General features: G+C 47.9%; 1 protein-coding gene across 1 annotated transcript in view; it reads left to right on the forward strand.

The window, feature by feature from the left end:
- Positions 1-2,367: 2,367 nt before the first annotated feature.
- OCLN (occludin) overlaps positions 2,368-20,396 on the forward strand; it is a 46,708-nt gene continuing 28,679 nt past the window's right edge. The window contains exons 1-4 of the mRNA XM_029574455.1: positions 2,368-2,492; positions 7,938-8,052; positions 9,739-10,417; positions 15,858-16,019. Of these exons, the coding sequence (XP_029430315.1) occupies positions 8,003-8,052; positions 9,739-10,417; positions 15,858-16,019 (891 nt within the window). The 5' untranslated portion in view covers positions 2,368-2,492; positions 7,938-8,002. The remainder of the gene's footprint in view (positions 2,493-7,937; positions 8,053-9,738; positions 10,418-15,857; positions 16,020-20,396) is intronic.

Genomic DNA, 20,396 nt, shown 5'->3' on the forward strand with positions numbered 1-20,396 from the left:
TCAGCATTGGGCAAATGTACAGAAAAGCAGAAAAAAACTGCTTTTCTGTACACCCTCTGAATTAATATCATAGGGATATTAAGTCAGAGGCCTGAAAATTTAGAAAAACAAAAAAAAAAAATCAGCCCATAGCTCGGAAGACAGACACTCAATTTTGCCAGCGTCCGTTTTCCGAACCCGTGGCTGTCAGCAGGTTCGACAACCCACGCTGGTAAAATTAAGTGTCGATTGTCAAATCCGCTGACAGCCGCTGCTTCTGTCAATAAGGAGGCACTAGGGACGCGCTAGTGTCCCTAGCGCCTCCTTATTACCGTGGGCCCTCATTTGAATAGAAAATCACATGCCCAGGAGAGTGGCTTGGGAGCACGTCGGGAGAGCGGGTGCTCGTCTCGGAGCACCGACTCTCTGGCGCATTTTACTGTATCTGCCCGAGTATCAGGTCGATACTCTAAGGCCGCGGTAGAAAGAGTGCGGCAGTGCCAGGCGCACCCTCGTTCCCCGCACGCACAGTTTTCTTCACATACCGCTCGATACTCTATTCAAATTGCTTGCAAATGCAAGCCGCGTCCAACCCGTGCTCAACGCGCGTCCATGAAGCGAAACCCCTTTTACTGTATAGGCGGTATATTCAGCGCCTATACAGTATCCCGGGGTGCGCTGGTACCTGTCATTTCAAGTGACATTTGAAATGACAGGTACCAGGAAGTGGATGGTTCCCCCCCTCCCGAAGCAAGGCGCAGGGCGAAAATTAAAACAAAAGGGAATAAAGTGTAAAAAAAAAGTAAACTTACTGGCGGGAGCCGGCGGGCGCGTGTTCGATCAGGCGGCGGCGGGAGCCGGCGGGCGGGTGGGCGCCTATTCATCCAGGCGGCGGCGGCAGGAGCCGGCAGGTGGGTGGGCGCACGTTCGATCCAGGCGGCGGTGGGAGCCGGCGGGCGCCCGTTCATCCAGGCGGCGGCGGCGGCGGGAGCCGGCGGGCGGGCACGCATTCGATCCAGGCGGCAGCGGGAGGGTGAGCGCGCGTTTATCCGGGAGCCGGCAGGCGGGTGGGCGTGCATTCATCCAGGCGGCGGCGGGCGGGTGGGCGCGCGTTCGATCCAGGCGGCGGCGGGAGGGTGGGCGCGCGTTTATCCGGGAGCCGGCAGGCAGGTGGGCGCGCGTTCGATCCAGGCGGCGGCGGGAGGGTGGGTGCGCGTTTATCCAGGGGCGGGTGGGCGTGCATTCATCCAGGTGGAGGGAGCCGGCGGCGAAAGCGGCCTCCGGCAGCCCCCGTCGGCAGTGAATGAATGTGCGCCTGTGCGACCCGTGCGATTTCGGCGCGCCTGTGCGACCCGTGCGATTTCGGCGCTCAAGGCGACGTCAAGCGTTGTGACATCACACCTTGAGCACCGAAATCGAACGGGTCGCACAGGCGCGCATTCATTCAGGCGGAGGGAGCCGGCGGCGAAAGCGGCCTCCGGCAGCCCCCGCCGGCAGTGAATGAATGCGCGCCTGTGCGACCCGTGCGATTTCGGCGCGCCTGTGCGACCTGTGCGATTTCGGCGCTCAAGGTTTGACGTCACACCTTATATATATATATATATAACAACTTTAGCATTTTATGAGAACTGTAATTTTTTTTGTAAGCCACTGTCAGCTCCCATACGGAACATGCGGGATGAATAATTTTTTTAAGCAAATAACTAATGCAATCGGAGTTCCATGCATCGTTCATGCAAAAAGAAGGGCTGAATGCAGTTTGAAAGCGGGTTAGTATATATGGAGGTCGTCCATGGTGTAGGACTAACACCAGGTAGAGGGTAGGCAGTAAACTAACAGGCTAAGGACACGGCAAAATAGTGGGTTACAAAGGAGATAATCGGAGCGCGTGTCACAGTATCGGAAGGGAATAGCTAAATCCTTCACTAAATAGCTAATTCGTTCATTTACATATGATATACATGCTGGGTGCTGAAAGGGTTATACGTTGGTTTCAAGAAGTGCTAAGGAGGAGTGAAACTGGAGACTGTATCGCAGGATCGCTTTAGGCGTCCCAATTGTGCGCCCACAGCGAGTTGCAGACGAAGAATCTCCAACCGCACTTTACGGTATAGACCTGTATAAGGGCCAGGGGTACTAATAGCGCGTCTAAAACGCGCGGCCAAACGGTGCGCTCGGCCTGTCAGTCAGGAACCTGTCCGGCAACCTGCAGCAGCCACGCCCGCCAGGGGAGGGACTCCTGCGAGGTAACGCCAGCCGCATTGTTTCGGTGGGATTTGGAAGGGAGGGAGGGCAGCCAATCAGCTCCGCCCGACGAGCGATTGGCTCTTCCCTTGCTGCTCAGGGGGTGGGGGGAGGTGGTTTCGCGGGAGCTTCCAGTTTCTGGTCGCACCTGTGCAGTCGGTGCGCCTGCGCCGAGCTTGGGCGTGAGCGGCTAGGCAGAGGGCGAGGGGAACGAGAGTGTGAGGCTGAGACGGCGCCAGGAGCAGCAGGTGGTAGCGGCTGCTTGCAAGGTAAGGGCCCTGTGCTTGTTCTTCTTTGGGATGGGGGCTGCCAGATGCAATCTGCTGCTTTTGGGGCTCGATCGGCCCATGCCATTAGTTCTGGGAGATTTGTTTTCAGATTTTTGTCTGGTGCAGAGGATGGCTTGTGTCTTTAAAGGGACTACGGTCCGGAAGAAATGGGATTAGCGCCGAATGCTTATTTTAGTTTGGTTGAAAAAATACGGAGTCGGACTGATTTCGTTTTTGCTTTTTAGTTTAAAGCTTCAGAGATGTAGGTAGAACAGGGAACATTAGCTAGAAATCGAGTCTTTTCCCAGTCCGGGCTAGGATCCACATTCAGGGGGCGAATTTGGATTGGTTTCTCAAGTTTCTTTGATCTTTGTCCTGGTTGCTTGAGTCTCTGCCTCTTGCTGGAGCCTGGCGATGGGGCGGGACGCTGCATTCTTTTGTCTTGTTTTGTTTGGGAGTGGTCTAGTGGTTAGAGCAACGAGCTGACCAGGGAAACCAGGCTTCAGACCCTGCTGAGGCTGCTTTATCTCCTATTTCCTCAGGTACCCGCGTAATTTGTAAGCTCTTTGGGGCAGGGAATTGTTGCACCAGAACTCTAAAAATGCTGTAAGTCCCTCGAGCCTTATTTGAAAAAGGCTTCCCCCTTTTCAGCTCTTTATATGTACAGGTATTCCAAAGTGCGATCGCCACCTTCTGCTTCTATATAATTCCTTTCTGGCCTCAAGCAGGCAGGGGCTTCAGTTAATCTTACTTTAAAGCTATTTATTTATTTATTTATTTAATACTGCTAGTTCCTTCCTATTGCCCTCCTTCCCCAGAAAAAAAAGTAAAAAGTAGTATTTAATTTCCAATTTTTTACTTTAAAACTGTAGTGATATTAAATTCTAATAAGATGGTGATATTTTACAGTTTGGATAGATGGAGCTCTCATTCCCTTTAAAAAAAAAAAAAAAAAAAAAAAAGTAGGCTGCTCACAGACTTACTCAATTATGGGGGGGGGGGAACCCCCCCTCCCCCCAAACATGAATGATCAGGTATTCCAAGAACTTAGTGTTCTGTGTCCAATATTTGCTGCCTGGTTATAGATGATAAATCTTTAGTAATTATTTCCTTTAGAAGAACGTGATATGATGGTAACTTTTTCTTGTTTATATAAAAAGTGTTCAGTCAGTCTTTGCACATAAGTAGGCTGATGCAGTAAGGTGGACATTAAGAAACTGTTATCTGGGTAAGTGGTGGCAGCCACTGTTTAGCCAGATTAGTACAGATAAGTACTTATCTATGGACATTTTTAGACTTTATTTATTTTTTAAATTCACCACCCCCCCCCTTTTTTTTTTTTAAGGAGTTTTAAGTGCCAGAACAGTAGCGCTAGAAACTTAACTCCAGCTCTGACCTGAAGTTACTTTTTCCAGCACCTAAAAAAGTGAGTTGGCCAATCTGCACTGGGGAGTACTGTTTAATGCCCTCCTTTGCATGCGATTTCCATGCAAGGGCGCTAAGCACTACTCCTGATTAAGTATACGCATTTTCTGTGGGTAAAACTCCTTTCTGCATCAGGAGTAAACTTTGCACACAGAAAATGCGCATTGATGTGCAGGCAGAAAGGTGCGTTCGACTGTACACATCCTTCTGCATCTGACGCTAACTCTCAAAGCTCAGACCTTTTACTGCTTGACTGGTTTTGTCCTGACTCATCCAGTGCCGTTCTCTGTAAATAGTTGTGTCTCCTCCTAGAAGTGTTCTTGAGGAACATGTTTTTCTTTTTCTCCATTACAAACAGTGTGACTTGTCCTGAAGAAAATGCCTGAATGTAAAGCAACTACCAATTATTGTCATTCAGAACTGTGTGGTGTGTTGGGGTTTTTTTGTGTTCCAAAGGAGGTTTAATCCTCTTGGCAATGGTCATTGTGGGAATAATTTTCAAAGGGACATAGGTGCTTAAAACCACTGTTTTACATCCAGAAATTGCTGCCTACAAAATTGCCTGCTCAATATGCTGGTTAACTTAAGCACGTATGTGATTACCAAGACTAAGTGAAGGTGGAACTTGGGCAGAGTTTGGGTTTACACACACTTTGTAAAATTCAACCTCAGCCCTGTAAATCAGGAAGGTTGGGTGTACATCAAATAGATGTAACTTGTGCATTTGGGATAATTTTTGAAAGTGGACTTATGCACATAAGTCCACTTTGAAAACAGGTGTAACTTGTGTATAGTTGTAACTCATGATCACTGGTGAAAACTGTACTTAAGCGTCCCTTGTGAAGTTTCATGTTTTGATGTGCTTTATCTGGGCACATTCCAGTTTTAGTTGAGCCACTCCTGGGAAAGCACTTGTAAGCTTTGAGGAGGAAATGCCAACCTTTTGCTGGGATTCCTCTGGCTGAGGCATGGGGCAAACCATCCATATAGGAGCACCATGGGGGTTCCGTTAGTTCCCCTGATGGTGAAATCTGAGAAATATGGGCAGCATTGCCTGATGATGGACTATGAAATTGCATTGGATGGTAATAACCACCGATGTGCTGATGGCTTGGGGTTTTATTGAATTCCATATACTACCTCACAACAGGAACCTGCACTTTGTGTGTCGTATCTGTGCAAGAAATTAAACAAGAGGGTTGGACTCAAGCGAGTGAATCCTGTGGTTTTATTTGGAGTTGGGTGGAAGGAACACTCAAAGCCCACCCTCTTGGAGAAACCCTGCTGAATGTGCAAGACAGTATAGTGATAAGTTACACGATGATTTTGAAAATTACCTTCCATTTTATTGTGGTTCCCCCCCCCCCTCCAGTATTGTACAAGTTCTCTATTTTTGCCAAAAGGCAAAGAGACAATACTTAACGCAGACCCTGCTCTTGGATCCAAGCCAAATAGAGGCAAAGAGCAATACTGCAGCTTAGTCACGGGCCGATTCAGTATAGTCCGCGAGAGAACAGGCGAACGCCCTCTCTCCCGAAGCACGCACAGGCCACTCTCCTGTGCGCGCGATTCTGTATTCAAATTAGGGCCGGTGGTAAAAAGAGACACTAGGGCATCCCTAGCACCTCTTTTTGGATAGGAGCGGTGGCTGTCAACGGGTTTGACAGCCGACGCTCAATTTTGCCGGTGTCGGTTCTCAAACCCGCTGACAGCTACAGGTTTGGAAACCGGATGCCGGCAAAATTGAGCATCCGGTTTTCAAGCCGTGGGCTGACTTCAAATTATTTTTTTTTTGTAACTTTTGGGACCTCTGACTTAATATCACCATGATATTAAGTCGGAAGGTGACCAGAAAAGCAGTTTTTACTGCTTTTCTGTACTTTCCCGGTGCCCGGAGAAATTAGGGCCTACCCAAAGGTAGGCCCTAATTTCTGAAAGTAAAATGTGCGGCTTGGCTGCACATTTTCCTTTCTGAGTCACGCAGGACTAGCCTAGTGGTTAGAGCAGTGGACTATGAACCAGGAGACCAGGATTCGAGTCCTGCTGTCGCTCCTTGTGACCTTGGGCAAGTCACTTTACCCTCCATTGCCTCAGGTACAAAACTTAGATTGTAAGGTACCTACAGTACCTGAATGTAAACCGGTGTGATATCTCAATTGAGATCGAATGTCGGTATATAAAAAAATAATAAATAAATAAAATAAAAAATAGGGCCATCAACATGCTTTTGCATGTTGCGGGTTCTATTAGGTTCCGGGGGGCTTGGATGCGTATTTTCGACCCCTTACTGAATGAGGGGTAACGCTAGCATGTCAAACCCGCGTCCAATTGTGGGTTAACAGTGCGCACTGTACTGTATCGGCCTGATAGTTTGAAGAGAAGCCAGAGGACGGTGTTTTGTTGTCACATTCTCGAACCTACCTTTCTCTGTCGGCCTTTACTAGCTCAGGTCTGCCATTGTAACTTCGTTTTCACCTGGGCTTCAGTCCCCGCACACTACCCTTATTGATGTGAGGTCGGAGTGCCGGGGGCTGCCTCTCTTGCAGGTATCCAGAATTTGCCCCCCACATTTTTATTCCCTCTCCCTTCCCCATCCAGTTCAGCCCTTGCTGCGGCAGTCTGAGAGGCAGAGATTGCAGTTCGCTCCGGAGCCCAGCACAAACGTGAGCTCAAGCCAGTGTGTAGATGTTGCTGTTGAGCAATGGATGTGAACGCTGCCTCTGCAGCATAATCCTGTTATTGCTGGCTTAAGCTGCTGAGTTAGAGAAATAAAGCTGGGTCTTGTTCACTGCCTCAGGACTATTGAGCCAGCCTTGTAGTACTTTTAAAACCCGATACTTTGTTCCAGTAGAAGGCAAAGTCGGGTGAAAAGGATGATTTGGACTTGCTGACTTAAAATAAATATTGGTGTTATTAGCTTGCTGTGCTCAGAGCAAAAGCTGCTGAGAAGACTTCTAGCTTTGTAATTTGTATTCTGTATAATTTAAATATAACTAAAATAACAAAGTGAAAAAATGAGTTGTAGTGACAGCAGGGCTTTAGTATATTCTCAGGTATAGATGGTAGGGGTTCAGAAGGTCACCGAGCAGAGGCTGCAGGCTGACTTGTCTACATTTCTCAGCCAAGGGCATAAAGCCGTGGCTTTGATATCCATTCCTCAAATACCCTCCACAGTTTGTTTTTAGGATATACCCAATAAATATTCATAAGAGAAACTTCTACATATTTGGTCCCAGACCGTATTAACTTGTGTAGTTCAGTTTCCACAAAAACCTGACCTCTTGGGGGCACTTGAGATGAGGCATTGAAAACCAACAGACAGGGAACCACAGATCTCCTGCAGGTGGTCAGGTTTGTACAGCTGTCAGCTAGGCAGTACCCTTAGTCAGTGGGTAGTAGTAAGGGCAAGGGAGGATAATGACTTGAGCAATGTCGGTGGTTCAGACTGTAAGGCTGATAGTTGGGTGATATCCTTCCCTAGAGCAGTATAAGTGTGAATGACTGGGTAGGCCATGTGGTCTTGAGAGATGACTCCTGGTATGGATGCAGTGGATTCTTACCCATAATTCAGTTATCTTTAAAAAAAAAAAAAAAAAAAAAAAAGTGGAGAATGTTTCAGAATTACTTACCTCCTGTTTGGATCAGAGATGGCAGGGTGCTCAGGTTTCAAACTCTAAAGGAGTATCCTTGGGCAATTTAAATATCAGTAGGAAAACAGGTTTGTAGGTGGCTGTGATTGTCGGGGGCTGAGAGAGAAGCCCATTTTATTTTTAAGATGAAAGATTAAGGAAAGCAGAGAAAACGTTTTGGTATAGGGAGACCATGCGACTTTTCAAGTTCATGTATGGTGGGAGCTGCAGGATAAGGATTTGGGCTTGGGAGGGACCCAGGTGTTTATGGCAGTGTGCTTCTGCTGCGGGACCGCACTGCCAGGGATTATTTTACAGTCCCTCTTTATGGAATGGACAGAGGTGTCCTCACAATTTCATTTATTGACTCTTCCTTTTGTATTTTCCACAGGCTGTTTGCAAGATTTACTTGTTCTGGAAGATTTTCGAAGTCCAAGAGACCATCCAGCATCCACCATGTCCTCCAGGCCTTTGGAAAGTCCTCCACCTTATCGGCCAGATGACTTGTAAATATCCACACTGATTACTGAATAAACGTACCTGTGATAAGTAGTGTATATACTTGGTCATATCTCTAAAAGTTCATTTGCTTAGCAGTTAACAATAACTGTGCAAACTGTGACACTGCTGCTATGTTTAATTTTGCTGTTTCCTTATTGTTTGATTGGGAAAGATGGCATGCACGCCTAGGTCCCGGGAATTTACAGACTTCCGAAGGTTTTGTGCACCAGTGGGAAGTTAAGGATATAAGAACAGTAGTACTTTAATAGATGCCCCTATGCAGCTTTTTCTACCCTGTTGAGGTGTTCAAAAACAACTATAATATGCAACTAGAAGGCGAATACCACGAGAAAGTTACAGGAACTGCTAGTATTATTTTATTTATTTATTTTTATATACCGCCGCTCATCAATGATATCACGTCGGTGTACATGGAACAAAAATACGCAGTTGCGTGTACATATAACAGTATAATAGCTGAATTCAACAATACATTAAAACAGTAAAATATGGTATAAAACACAACTTATTTAGTTAATATTAGATAATATAGTAGAGTAAGAATGACTTTGATTGCATAACTTAATCTAGTATCAAGGCAAAAACTGGAAGGGAAGGAGGGGGGTGGGGAGTAAATTGGAGCGGGAAGGAAAGAGAAAGGGTCAGGAAGGAACAGGTTATATACATATATACAGAGGGCGGGATCATTGGTTAAAAGAAGGAAACAAAGGTACTAGGAATGAACAGAGGAGGGCATAGATAAACTAAAGTTAAGAGTAAAAGTTTCGGAAAAAGTGGAAAGATAGACTAAAAAGGGAGAAAAAAGAGTTAAGAAAGATCATAAGAGTTAGTAGCAAGTAAGGAACAAAAGTTAAGGGGGGGCATTGCAGTAAATTACATGAACTAGAACTGTCAAACGGAGAACCCGTGTGCTGGTTTGCGTGTTAGCCGCACACGGCCCGGGGGCCTTTGGCTGAAAGGGAGCCCACGGCATCTGGTGAGGTTGAGTGGGGCCCTGCTTGTGCAAAGTCTCCTGGTTTGACCCGGAGACCCCCAGTCCCAAAGAGTCTGCCCTGGGTCCCCAAGGTGGATGGGATCCGTACTTCCAGCACCGCTTCTGCGCTCTGGCAAAGGACGTTTCAACAAGCGGTGCCGGCGGTACAAAGGCTGCGTCTGTTGAGCGAGGAGTTATGGCCTCCTGTAGTGCTTAGGGCAAAGGGCACAAAACCACTAGCCTGCAAATGAGGGTGGTGGCAGATCAGACGGGCTTCCTCCCTATCCCTTCCCTCAGCTGCTCTCCCCATTTGGGGAGGGAGGGGGAAGGAGAGAGGAGCAGTGGCAGCTCGGCACCTCCCCGAGGCTCTGAATAGAAAAAGGGCGCAGCTTGTCTGCTGCTTGTTCACCACAGGAGGGCGGTGGGCGAGGGGATGGGTAGGGCTTTGATTTAGAAAGGAGTCAATGGGTTGGGGGCAGCAGGAATGTTAACTACTTCAGGCATCCTGTCTTCCCCCATCCCGTCTACAGCAGTGATATCATGAGAGAGGAGTGTTGCTCTGTTAGATGAGATTTGGTGGCAGGGATGGAGACCCTGCTTTTTCAGTTTCATGGGTCCAAACACCCTTAATCAGGACCTGATTTTAATGGTTATTTATATCTGGTTAATGGAATTCTGTTTATTATTATTATTACAGTAAGCCATCGTATTATGCACCAAGCAAGGACATGTATGGTGGTGAGATGCGCTCGCAGCCAGCCTATTCCTACTATGCAGAGGACGAGGTGCAGCACTTTTACAAGTGGACCTCCCCGCCGGGGGTGATTAAGATCATGTCCATTCTGATCGTGGTGATGTGCGTGGGCATCTTTGCCTGTGTGGCGTCCACCCTGCCTTGGGATTTGGATTTCAGTGGAAGTGGCCTGGGTTATCCAATGTATGGAAGCTACGGAGGAAACTATGGCAGTTTTGGATCGGGCTACGGCAGTTATGGAGGCGGGGCTAACTTTGGGTACGGCTTCGGATACGGAGGCAACTACACCGATCCTCGGGCGGCAAAGGGCTTCATTCTGGCCATGGCGGCTTTCTGCTTTCTCTCTGGATTGGTGATTTTCATCATCACTGTCACTAGGACTCGGATGTCCAGGACAAGGAAGTTTTATTTGATAGTGATCGTGGTTAGCGCACTCCTAGGCTTCTTAACGCTGGTGGCGACCATCGTGTACATCATGGGCGTGAACCCAACAGCGCAGGCTTCGGGGTCCGTGTTCTACACGCAGATCGTCTCCATCTGCAACCAGTTCTATGCCCCTGCACAAACAGGAGTCTTTGTGAACCAGTATCTCTACCACTACTGTGTGGTGGAGCCACAAGAGGTAAGTACCTTGTGTTTTTTCACTCTTACTAGTTAACTGGTAAGTCCATTTTGATCCTCTGCCTAAGTATAGGACTGATGTAATCCGGTTGCAAGTTAGATTCCCCGTTTTGGGTCAGCAAGTGATGAGGATGTTGCAGGAGGCAGTGATCTCGGCGCTCATGAGGGAGTCCTAACCACGGCAATATAATGACATGTTCCTGGCCCAGCTTAAGGGTGCAGACAACCAGAATATGAAGTAAGTAGAGGCTCCTGAGCAAAGGAGTATCACAGCTACATCTGGCATGTAGAGGACGGTAGTTTGACAATGGGCAAGGGTGGAAAAATCTTAGCTGCCCACATGACTGACTTTTTTTTTTTTCTTTTTTCTTAGTCCTAGCACCTGCCAGTAGGCTCCAAGCCAACAGCAGAAAGGTAGTGGTGGTGCTGCTACGGCCTGATGGTCTTTGAGGTGTGAGGTTAGGCAGAACTGAAGCAGGAAGGGAGGGGTGCAGGCAAGAAACTGGAGGAAGAGCTTGAGGTAGGACAGAAAGGGGGGGGGAAATGGTTTAGGGGGGGCGGGGCAGGGAGGGAAGCATAGGGCAGCCAAAAAAGAGACCATCTTAAAAGCAAAGGACACCCCTCCCCCCCGCAACATGCATACACCAGTAAATTAAAAAAAAAATTCAGAATAAATTACAGAAAGAGATTATATCTTCCCCCCCCCCCCCCCAACTCTTAAATATTTTGGCTGGTGCCTGACGTTTTCTAAACACTTCTCTTGCTCTTAAAATGGAGAATGACCCTAAATGCTGGGAAAGCAAAATTCAGCTTATCCCCCAAATAAAAGATTAAAAAGAGAGCTGGGATTTTAAGGAGACCGAAGCTTTTTAAGCTGCTGAGGGCCATTCCTCAGGCAGTGATGGCTAAATGTTTGTTTGTTCCCCTGCCCACGAAGGCGCTGGCGCTTGCTCTGCCTTCTGCTCTCGCTGCTGCTTTTTACTGCACCAGGCTGACGATTTGGAAACTTGAGCAGGGGAAAGAAAGCCGGTGATGGCAGCGTCTCAAAGAGGGAGCACACGGCACCTGCAACCCCTCCCGATGGCTCCGGCCGCGCTCAGAATGGGTGCTTGGGTACAATCTTCTGCCGCCTCTTCCACCGGGTCCCGTGCATACGACTCTTCACAGGTTCCTTGCAGCAGCACATCTGATTTGGGCATCTGTAATATCAGACCGTGAACCCCAGCAAAATCCACTTCTGGTGCAGGCATGGAGTCTCGTCAGTCAGGGAGTCCATTAAAAGTGGCTGTAGTCTGTGGGTTTTGCATAACCTACTGCTTGGGTAACTTTGAAAATAGTAATAGTTAAAGCAATGGAAGTGGCTTTTTATTTATTTTCTAGGATTCCCCTTCATTCTAATTTTGTATTTAATTGCCAAGGAAGATTTTGAGAGCTGCTTTTCAGCTGTTTCCAGCAGCGTGGCTGTAGTAAATCGGGGATGCTGCTCTTCAGCAAAACCCACTGATGGCTGTAAAACTCCTGGGAGCCAGGACATGTGGGTGCCTAAAATTCAGAATATAAAGAATGAAAGAAAAAAAAAAAAGGAAGGGGAAAATTTTGACTGGTGCCTAAATTTTCTAAGCTATAAGGCTGGAATATATCCTATGAGCAGCTGAAAGATGGGTTCAGGAGCTGGAACCGCTAAGGAGGTGGCTATAAGGAAAGGTGAAAATGGCCAAAAAAAAAAAAAATGGGACTAGAGGTCTCAAACAATTTAAGGGAAAAGACCACCAAATTACCAAAATCAAATGACTCCAAAATACTGCAAAAGGAGTTCATACACACTGCGTCTCGGGATGGTTTTGGATCCTGTATGGGGACCTCTGTCAGGGTGCATGCTGTGCAGCTCTGTCTCGCGCATACCCATGCCTTTTCCAGCTCCTCTCCCACTGCTTTTAATGAAGCACCCACTTCAGCAGCATAGCCTTAAAATCCCTGGTATGAATATTCCCTCGGCCCAGCAACCAGGGGTGTTCTAGGACCTCTGGGTGCTGCCCACCCAGTTTTGTGGATGGTCTGGTACTTCTGGGACTGGCAGAGTGCTCCCACTGTCTGTCTCTGTCACTGTCTGTCTCTGTCTCTCTCCTGCTGTTTATTTCTCTCTCCTCTTTTGATTGGACGGGTGCTGTCAAGGCGCTCCCACCCATTGTCAGGGATCGTGGCCACTGCTGCTCTTTCCTAGCTTTCTCTTCCTGTTAGCCAGTAGGTAAGTCAGTTGGAGGGGTGGGGAGTGGAAGAGAACAAGTCTGAAGGTTTGCCTAGGTTGCCTGAATCCCTGGATGGTTACATTTTTCTGATACGTTTTCAGATAAATACAGAAAAATAATTTGCAGCAGGAACCCTTTGTTTCAAGTGTATTACTTTAAATCCTGTCCTATACTGCAGTTCTTTGAAAATATGGGAAACTGTGCCGAAGCCTCCTGGAGCAGCTAATACTATATTCTGTGCAAGATTCCCTCCTCCCAGGTGCTCTATGTATCATCATTTATTATATGGTGATAACAGGCATATTGTGCACCCACAGGAGGGATCCTTTGGTGTGTACCTAGCCCTGAATCTGACTTTCTTGGAGCATTTTGTGATGTAGATTAAGAATAGTGTTTAAAGAGCCAGAAAAATGGTCATAAAAAAACCCCCTCTCAAATGTGCTTTCATCCCTTTTCAAGTCTTTTCCCCCTCCCTGCTAAGAAAATAAAGCCCTCCCACCCCCCCATGAGGATTTTCCAGATGGCATGCTCTCTGACTGTAGACGTGCTGCTTCTGGTCTTGACCTGCCTTCTGTTCAGACTGCTGCGCTGTGGTGAACTTCCCGTCCTTGTAAACAGCCGAGGTTTGGTGTGAGGTGTATTAGACGATCTAGGTGAACCTTCAATCTCGTGCTCACCCCCTTACACACCTGCCTGTCAAGGGCAGTTCTAGCACTAGATTCCCCCCCCCCCCCCCTCCTTACCCCACACACAGCCTCCTCCCACTCTGCCAAATCCTGCATTCCCCCCCCCCCCCAATCCACATTCTTCCTCTCTCAGCCCCTTCACTCGCTGCTCAGCATTGTCCTAATCTCTCTGCCCCTATTTTTGCACTGCCCAGGATCCTCTCCCCCTCCGCATTTACCCAGAATCCCTTTCCTTCTTTCTTCTGGTGCCATGCCTTAAAAGTGGGTAGGCAACACCTGGAGGTTTTTACTGCCGTTCCCCCCCCCCCCCCCCCCCCCCCAAGTTGGTGCCCTAGGTAACTGCCTGTTTTGCCTAAGGGAGGAACTGGGCCTGCAAATGGCTGCTGTTTTTGCAGAAGTTAACTGTTCACAGCTTTCATTTTACAATTGTTTCGCTGTTTTTTTGTTATATTGGGCACAAGAAAATAAGAGAACCACCTCCAAAATAAGTAGCATTGGCCTGGAATTGGGGGAAACAAGGCAGAGATCAGAAACTTCCCTTTCTTTGTAACTAGGCTTTTGACCTAAGGGCCCCAGCTGATACTTTTTGTCCTGGATCTCAAAGCCAGTAGCAGCATCCTAATCCCTTCCAGAGCACTGATCTTCCCTCAGGAGAGCCAGTTTCTGTTTCGGTCATGTTCATATTATTTAATCCTGCCCTTGGGGTTGTTGTTTACCACCTGCATTAGACAGTCTGAGAGAGCACTGCTCCAATACTTTCCATTAATGGCTGAAGCAGGGAATTAGATTGGCAGATTAGAATCCTTCTGGTGAGCAGAGATGAGAGATGGCTTACAGACTGACACCCGTCAGGCCAGCAGAGTAGCAAAGAAGAGAGGGTGATGGCCTCGGGGGAAGGTGCTTGGTTTAGATACCACCAGAGGAAGTCCAGCACATGCTGTGCTGAGCCATGCCAGAGACTGTTGCAGTGTCGTGGGCCTTATTTTGGTGAAACCCCCCCCCCCCCCCCCATGGTGTGTAAAAGTTAGGCACAGTAGTAAATTTTGTTTTGAGACAGGCTGACTCAGTGACAACTGGCTCTAAATCCCACTCTGGCATTTTATTGATTTTTTTTTTTTAATATAGTGCTACAAGGCATACACAGCACATAGGAGATAATCCCTGCTCAGTGGTGCTTGGTCTAGCCAAGGTGCACACAAGTTGTAGAAGGAAACATTATTTTTCACAAGCCCAAGAGCTCACGATAATGCAGCCATCTAGGAAGCTCAGGAATTTTGCTCAATCAAGGGGATAGTGAAAAACAGACTCTTAGGATAAACCATGCGTGCTGTCTGTTTTCAGCTGGGTGCTTATAATAAGTTTTATAAAATGAGGGATTGCAACTCACCCTGTTCTGTGAGCAGAGTTTTAAGAGAGAAAATGGTGGCCCTAGCTCCTGAGCTCTGCAGGACTTATTTTCTTTGCCTGCGGGCTGAGATTTTGTCGTGGTATGCCGCTTAAACTGAAACACAAATGTGCACTCTTGAAGTTACAGAAGCGTTTGTAAACCTTTTTTTCCCCGAGTGATTTAAAATGGCCGACCGGTAAACTGCTCACTGTCTGAGCACGGCAAAACAAAAGCCTGCCTCTCTGTTTCTAACATGGACAATGCCTTTTTTTAAAGAGCAAATTGACTGAGGCACATTCTGATAGAACAGAAAGATACTGTGAGGTAAGGCCAGTGCCCCTGGTTTGCTGTAGCGATTGCTGAGATTCTGCAGCAAGAACGAAATTGGGGTAGACTGTCTGCCCTCGCTGTTACCCCTCCTAGCAGCTCCTGCTGCCAGGACTGGTTTTGTGGGGGGGGGGGGCAGGCAGGGCAACTGCCCAGGACTCCAGCACCACAAGGTAATGTCACTGTGGCGGAGCCTCAAAGCTCCTGGCCCGTGTCGGGCCCACTTCTTAGTTTCTGCCTCTGCTCCGGCATGTTTAACAATGGCCTTGCTGGCTGCTGAAGCCTGGAGGGCTGTGTCTGCAGAGAGCTGGGCAGTGCCGGTAGTAATTCTGTTCTCAGTGGGGGATGGGGGTGACAGGATCAACCAGGCAACTGAGGAGGGAGGCAAAGAAGCTGGCATGAGGGTGAGGGAAAGACCTGTAAGGGAGGCAGCAGTGGGGCATGGGCAGTGATAAAGAGACTGGAGGGCAAGGAAATAGGGATGTGAAGAGCATGAGGAGGGGCTGGACAGGAGGCTACACTGAAGAAAGGAAGGAGAGGAGAGAGTGGCAGGGATGGGTAAAGGAAAAGATGAGACTGGGATAGCACAAGCAGGAGAGGGGGAAACAGTTTAATTTTCTTACGGGGATATATTTAAAATATTAGTATTTTCAAGAAAATGGACTTTTTTATGCAAAGAATGTGTGTGAAGTTTGAGGGCCTTGTGGCGTTGGGAAGCAGGTTACCAGCCTGTGGTTTGGGCTGCCTACAGCCTGGCACGCTGGTTTGATTCTGGTCTTGCTTTTTTGCCCGCAGGCAATTGCTATCGTGCTGGGCTTCCTGATCGTCGTGGCATTCGCCCTCATCATTTTCTTCGCTGTGAAGACTCGAATTAAGATCAATAATTGCGGCAAAATGAACATCCTATGGGACAAGCAGAAGTTTGCGGGGGAAGGAGACCCCCAGGTGGAGGAATGGGTAAGTGGTGCAGGGTGTAGTGGAGAATTACTGGAAGCAGCATTGGTGCATGAGGGTCCCGAGGTGGGGGTTGAGTTAATCGGTGTCTGCTCCATCTGCAGAGCGGTAATTTTACAAGCCAGGCCTTCGGCTCGCTGCAGACATTGAGGCCTCTTGAAAAGGTTTCGGCTGGTACACGGAGAAAGCAGGGTGGGAGGTGCAGGGAACTGCTGCCCAGTTCGTTGCTTAATTGGAGTGCGGGGTAGAACTGTGGAGCAGACGCAATACATTGTGCTCCAAGCCATCCTCCAAAAAGTAAATGTTAATTCACAAGAATCTACTCTTTTTGGGGTATTTTGGAACACAGTGCTATTTAGAAACATGGCAGAAAAAGACTATATGGGACCATCTGTCCAATTTATCTTACAATTCCCATCACTCCCTCAGAGAGGTGATGTCCTTTTGTGGATTACAAACTGGTTAAAAGACAGGAAACAGAGAGAACGATTAAATGGTTAATTTTCTCAGTGGAAAAGGGGAAACAGTGGAGTGCCTCAGGGATCTGTACTTGGACCAGTGCTTTTCAATATGTTTATAAATGATTTGGAAAGGAATACGATGAGAGAGGTTATCAAATTTGCAGATCATACAGAATTATTCAGTGTAGTTAAATCACAAGCAGACTGTGATACATTACAGGAGGACCTTGCAAGGCTGAAGGGTTGGGCATTCAAATGGCAGATGAAATATAATGTGGACAAGTGCAAGGTGATGCATATAGGGAAAAATAACCCATGCTGTAGTCACACGATGTTAGGTTCCATATTAGGAGCTACCACCCAGGAAAAAGATCTAGGCATCATAGTGGATAATACTTTAAAACCGTCGGCTCAGTGTGCTGCAGCAGTCAAAAAAGCAAACAGGAAGGGAATGGTTAATAGAACGGAAAATGTCACAATGCCTCTGTATCGCTCCATGGTGAGACCGCACCTTGAATACTGTGTACAATTCTGGTCGCTGCATCTCAAAAAAGATAGTTGCGATGGAGAAGGTACAGAGAAGGGCGACCAAAGTGATAAAGGGGATGGAACAGCTCCCCTATGAGGAAAGGCTGAGGAGGTTAGGGCTGTTCAGCTTGGAGAAGAGACGGCTGAGGGAGGATATGATAGAGGTCTTTAAAATTATGAGAGGTCTTGAATGAGTAGATGTGAATCGGTTATTTACACTTTCGGATAATAGACTAGGGGGCACTCCATGAAGTTGGCAAGTAGCACATTTAAGACTAATCAGAGAAAATTATTTTTCACTCGATGCACAATAAAGCTCTGGAATTTGTTGCCAGAGGATGTGGTTAGTGCAGTTAGTGTAGCTGGGTTTATAAAAGGGTTGAAGAAGTCCATTAACTGCTATTAATCAAGTTGACTTATGGCATGGCCTCTGCTATTACTGGCATTAGTAGCATGGGATCTTCTTAGTGTTTGGGTAATTGCCAGGTTCTTGTGGCCTGGTTTGGCTTCTGTTGGAAACAGGATGCTGGGCATGGCAATTTCTTATGTTATGTATTCTTCTCATGCTTTTTTGAATTTACACTTTTTTTTTTCACCTTCACTGGCATGCCGTTCCATGTATCCACCACCCTCTCTGTAAAGAAATATTTCCTAAGATTACTCCTGAGTCTACCCCCTTTCACTCTAATCCCATGACCTAGAACCTCATTTCTGTTGAGAGGCTCACCTCCTGTGCATGGAAACCTGAGATATTTTAATATCTCTATCATATATCTCGCCTTTTCTCTAGGATATACATATTTACATCTTTAAGACTATCCCCATGTGCTTTAGAACGAAGACCACGGGCCACCCTCTGGTCCAGCTTCATCCTCCATCCTGTTTATATCCTTTTGAAGGAGCGGACTCCAGAATTGTCCACAATATTCCTACAGGCTGATACAGTATCAGTGCGTGTTAAATGGGCACTCAAGATTCAGGGCCTGCTCCCTTAATGTGCCCCCAATTCACCTCTCCTAGTCACCTGATTTAATGTTTAAATGGGCTGCCATGGTAAAAAGGAGCCGCTAGGGAAAAAGCTTGCGTCCCTAGTGCCTTCTTGGCATCTGGCACCCAGGAAAGGTGGCTGTCAGCAGGTTAGGAAAATGGATGCTTTTTTTCCTAGCGTGTAGCCAGATAAACTCAGGACCAATGGGTTGAGCTCTCCTGCCAGCAAAAGGAGACTGAAGCTGATGTCACCCTAGATAAACCCCTGCCGTGACCTCAGCCCTTCAGTATTTCTCTGTCTCCAGCAGATGCAGACATGCTTTCTCTACGGGGATCGCTGTACCTTTTTGGAAGAAGAAATTCTACTTTTAAATTGGAGAAAAGATTGAGCCCCGCTCTCCTGCAGTGATACCTAAAGGTTCCTCCCCCAGTTGAGAATTCCTGAGGTGATTTCTGAGAGCTCTCGGAGGTGTGCCCTGGTCCAGTAGCCGGTTCACAGCGTGGACTTTGCTACTGAAGCAGCGGGTGCAGGAAGCCAAGAATGATGGTCAAAGCCCTCTCCCCCACAGCAGGAGGCTGTCTCTGTACTCAGTTGGTAAGCACTGAGCCCAGGCACAGGCGACATTGGGGCATAGGGAAGAGGGCTTATGAGCGGATTGAGCCCCCCCCCCCCAGTGGGCTAGGCCCTGCTTTAAACTTGGTCAGCACACCATGTGGTAGGGCGTGGCAGCGCCGTCTTGTATTGTCTGCCATAGCAGTGCGTCGGTTCTGCGCACACGCCGTGCATAATGTCATGCACGTATTTACGCGCAGGATACAGGAAAAGCCGGGCGCATGGGCTGTGCATGCGCCTCGCCATGCCCCGCCTAGGCACACATAATTTGTGCACATAACTTTAAGCACGAGCCGATTGAGTGTGGATTTACCAGTGGCACTGGCAGCCAAGAAACATAAGTGCATTGCTCTCTGCACTGCTTGTCATATTAGGGCTTCTCGGCCTGACCTGGACTCCAACTTGTCAGCACTGTGAGGAAGCCCAGGGGGATTTGACCTCCCCAGACTTTGCTGAGCCCGGCTCCTTCCATTCAGATGATGGATTGGCAGCCTTAACTGGAAGTACTCTGGATCTGAGAAACCCCTTGGCTGGGTCTTCCATGGGAGAGGGAAACACGGCTGGGCCCACTCCAGTTCTCCCCAGACTAGGCATGGACCCGGCAGCCTTTTCTTGGGTGGAATATTTCCAGGGACTACAGGTGCAGTCTACTTCCTCGCTTGCCCCTGCCTGGATGGAACCCCAGCCGGCCCCCTCTCCCTCTTCCATTCCTGTGGCAGACCTAAAGGCATGCCCTGCTTGACCAAGGGTATCTCTAGTGGGGATCCTGATGGCACAGATCCCTTAGAAGAAGGGGAAATTTCCCCGGGATTAGAACCATATCGAACCATGTTATTTTATAGAGATGAATTGCCAGTCTTGGTTTCCCAGACCCTGAAAACGCTGGGAGTTCCTGGAGTGGAATCTGACAAAACCAAAGAAGAATCCCATTCTGATTTCCTTGCGAAAAGCCTCTTGCTATTTCCCAGAACTGGAAGCCACCCAGGAGTTGATTGACCTGGAATGGGATGCCCCAGAAGCAAGTTTTTTTTTTTAAGGGGGGCCAGGAGTTAGCAGCTCCTTATCCACTGGATCCAGCAGTGAGAGATTGTTTGCATTTCCCTAAAGTGGATGCTGTCTCTAAGCGAACAACTATCCCAGCAGAGGGAGGAGTGGCCTTAGAGGATGCGCACGATAGACGGTTGTAGTTGATCCTTAAACAAGCCTTTGCTGTAGCAATGACCTTACAGATTGCTTCTTGTTGTACCCTGGTAGCACATTCATGCCTACTTCTCTCTCAGGAGGTGGATAACTTGGAACCTGCCACCGCCTTTTTAGCAGATGTGGGCTTGGATTTAGTCCACTCTTCAGTCAGAGGAGTGGCCTCAGTGGTAGTGGCCAGATGACAGCTATGGATGCGGATTTGGTCAGCCGACGTAACCTCCAAGGCCAGCCTTACAAAGATGCCCTTTAATGGATCATTCCTATTCAGAAATGAATTGGAAAAACTGGCTGGTAAATGGGGCGAATCTCCAGTCCCCCAGCTACCAGAAGATAAGAGGAAGCAGTTGCAGTGCCCCTAGCCTATGAGGGGCTGGTCCAGGAGCTCTCAACATTTCCACCCCTACTTGACATTTCAGAGGTCTCGGCCCTTTGGAAGTACTCGGTCCTTTCATAGTAGACAGCCTAAGAGGGGCAGGTTCGGATTCAGGATCGTCCCGAACCTCCCAGTTAAATTTTACTGACCCATCTTCGGAACGAGGAGATAGGGGGTTGACTGTCTCTTTTACCAAAGGTGGGTTGAGATCACGT

The sequence above is a fragment of the Rhinatrema bivittatum genome, chromosome 1 (assembly GCF_901001135.1).
Source record: "Rhinatrema bivittatum chromosome 1, aRhiBiv1.1, whole genome shotgun sequence".
In the NCBI taxonomy this organism is placed as follows: domain Eukaryota; kingdom Metazoa; phylum Chordata; class Amphibia; order Gymnophiona; family Rhinatrematidae; genus Rhinatrema; species Rhinatrema bivittatum.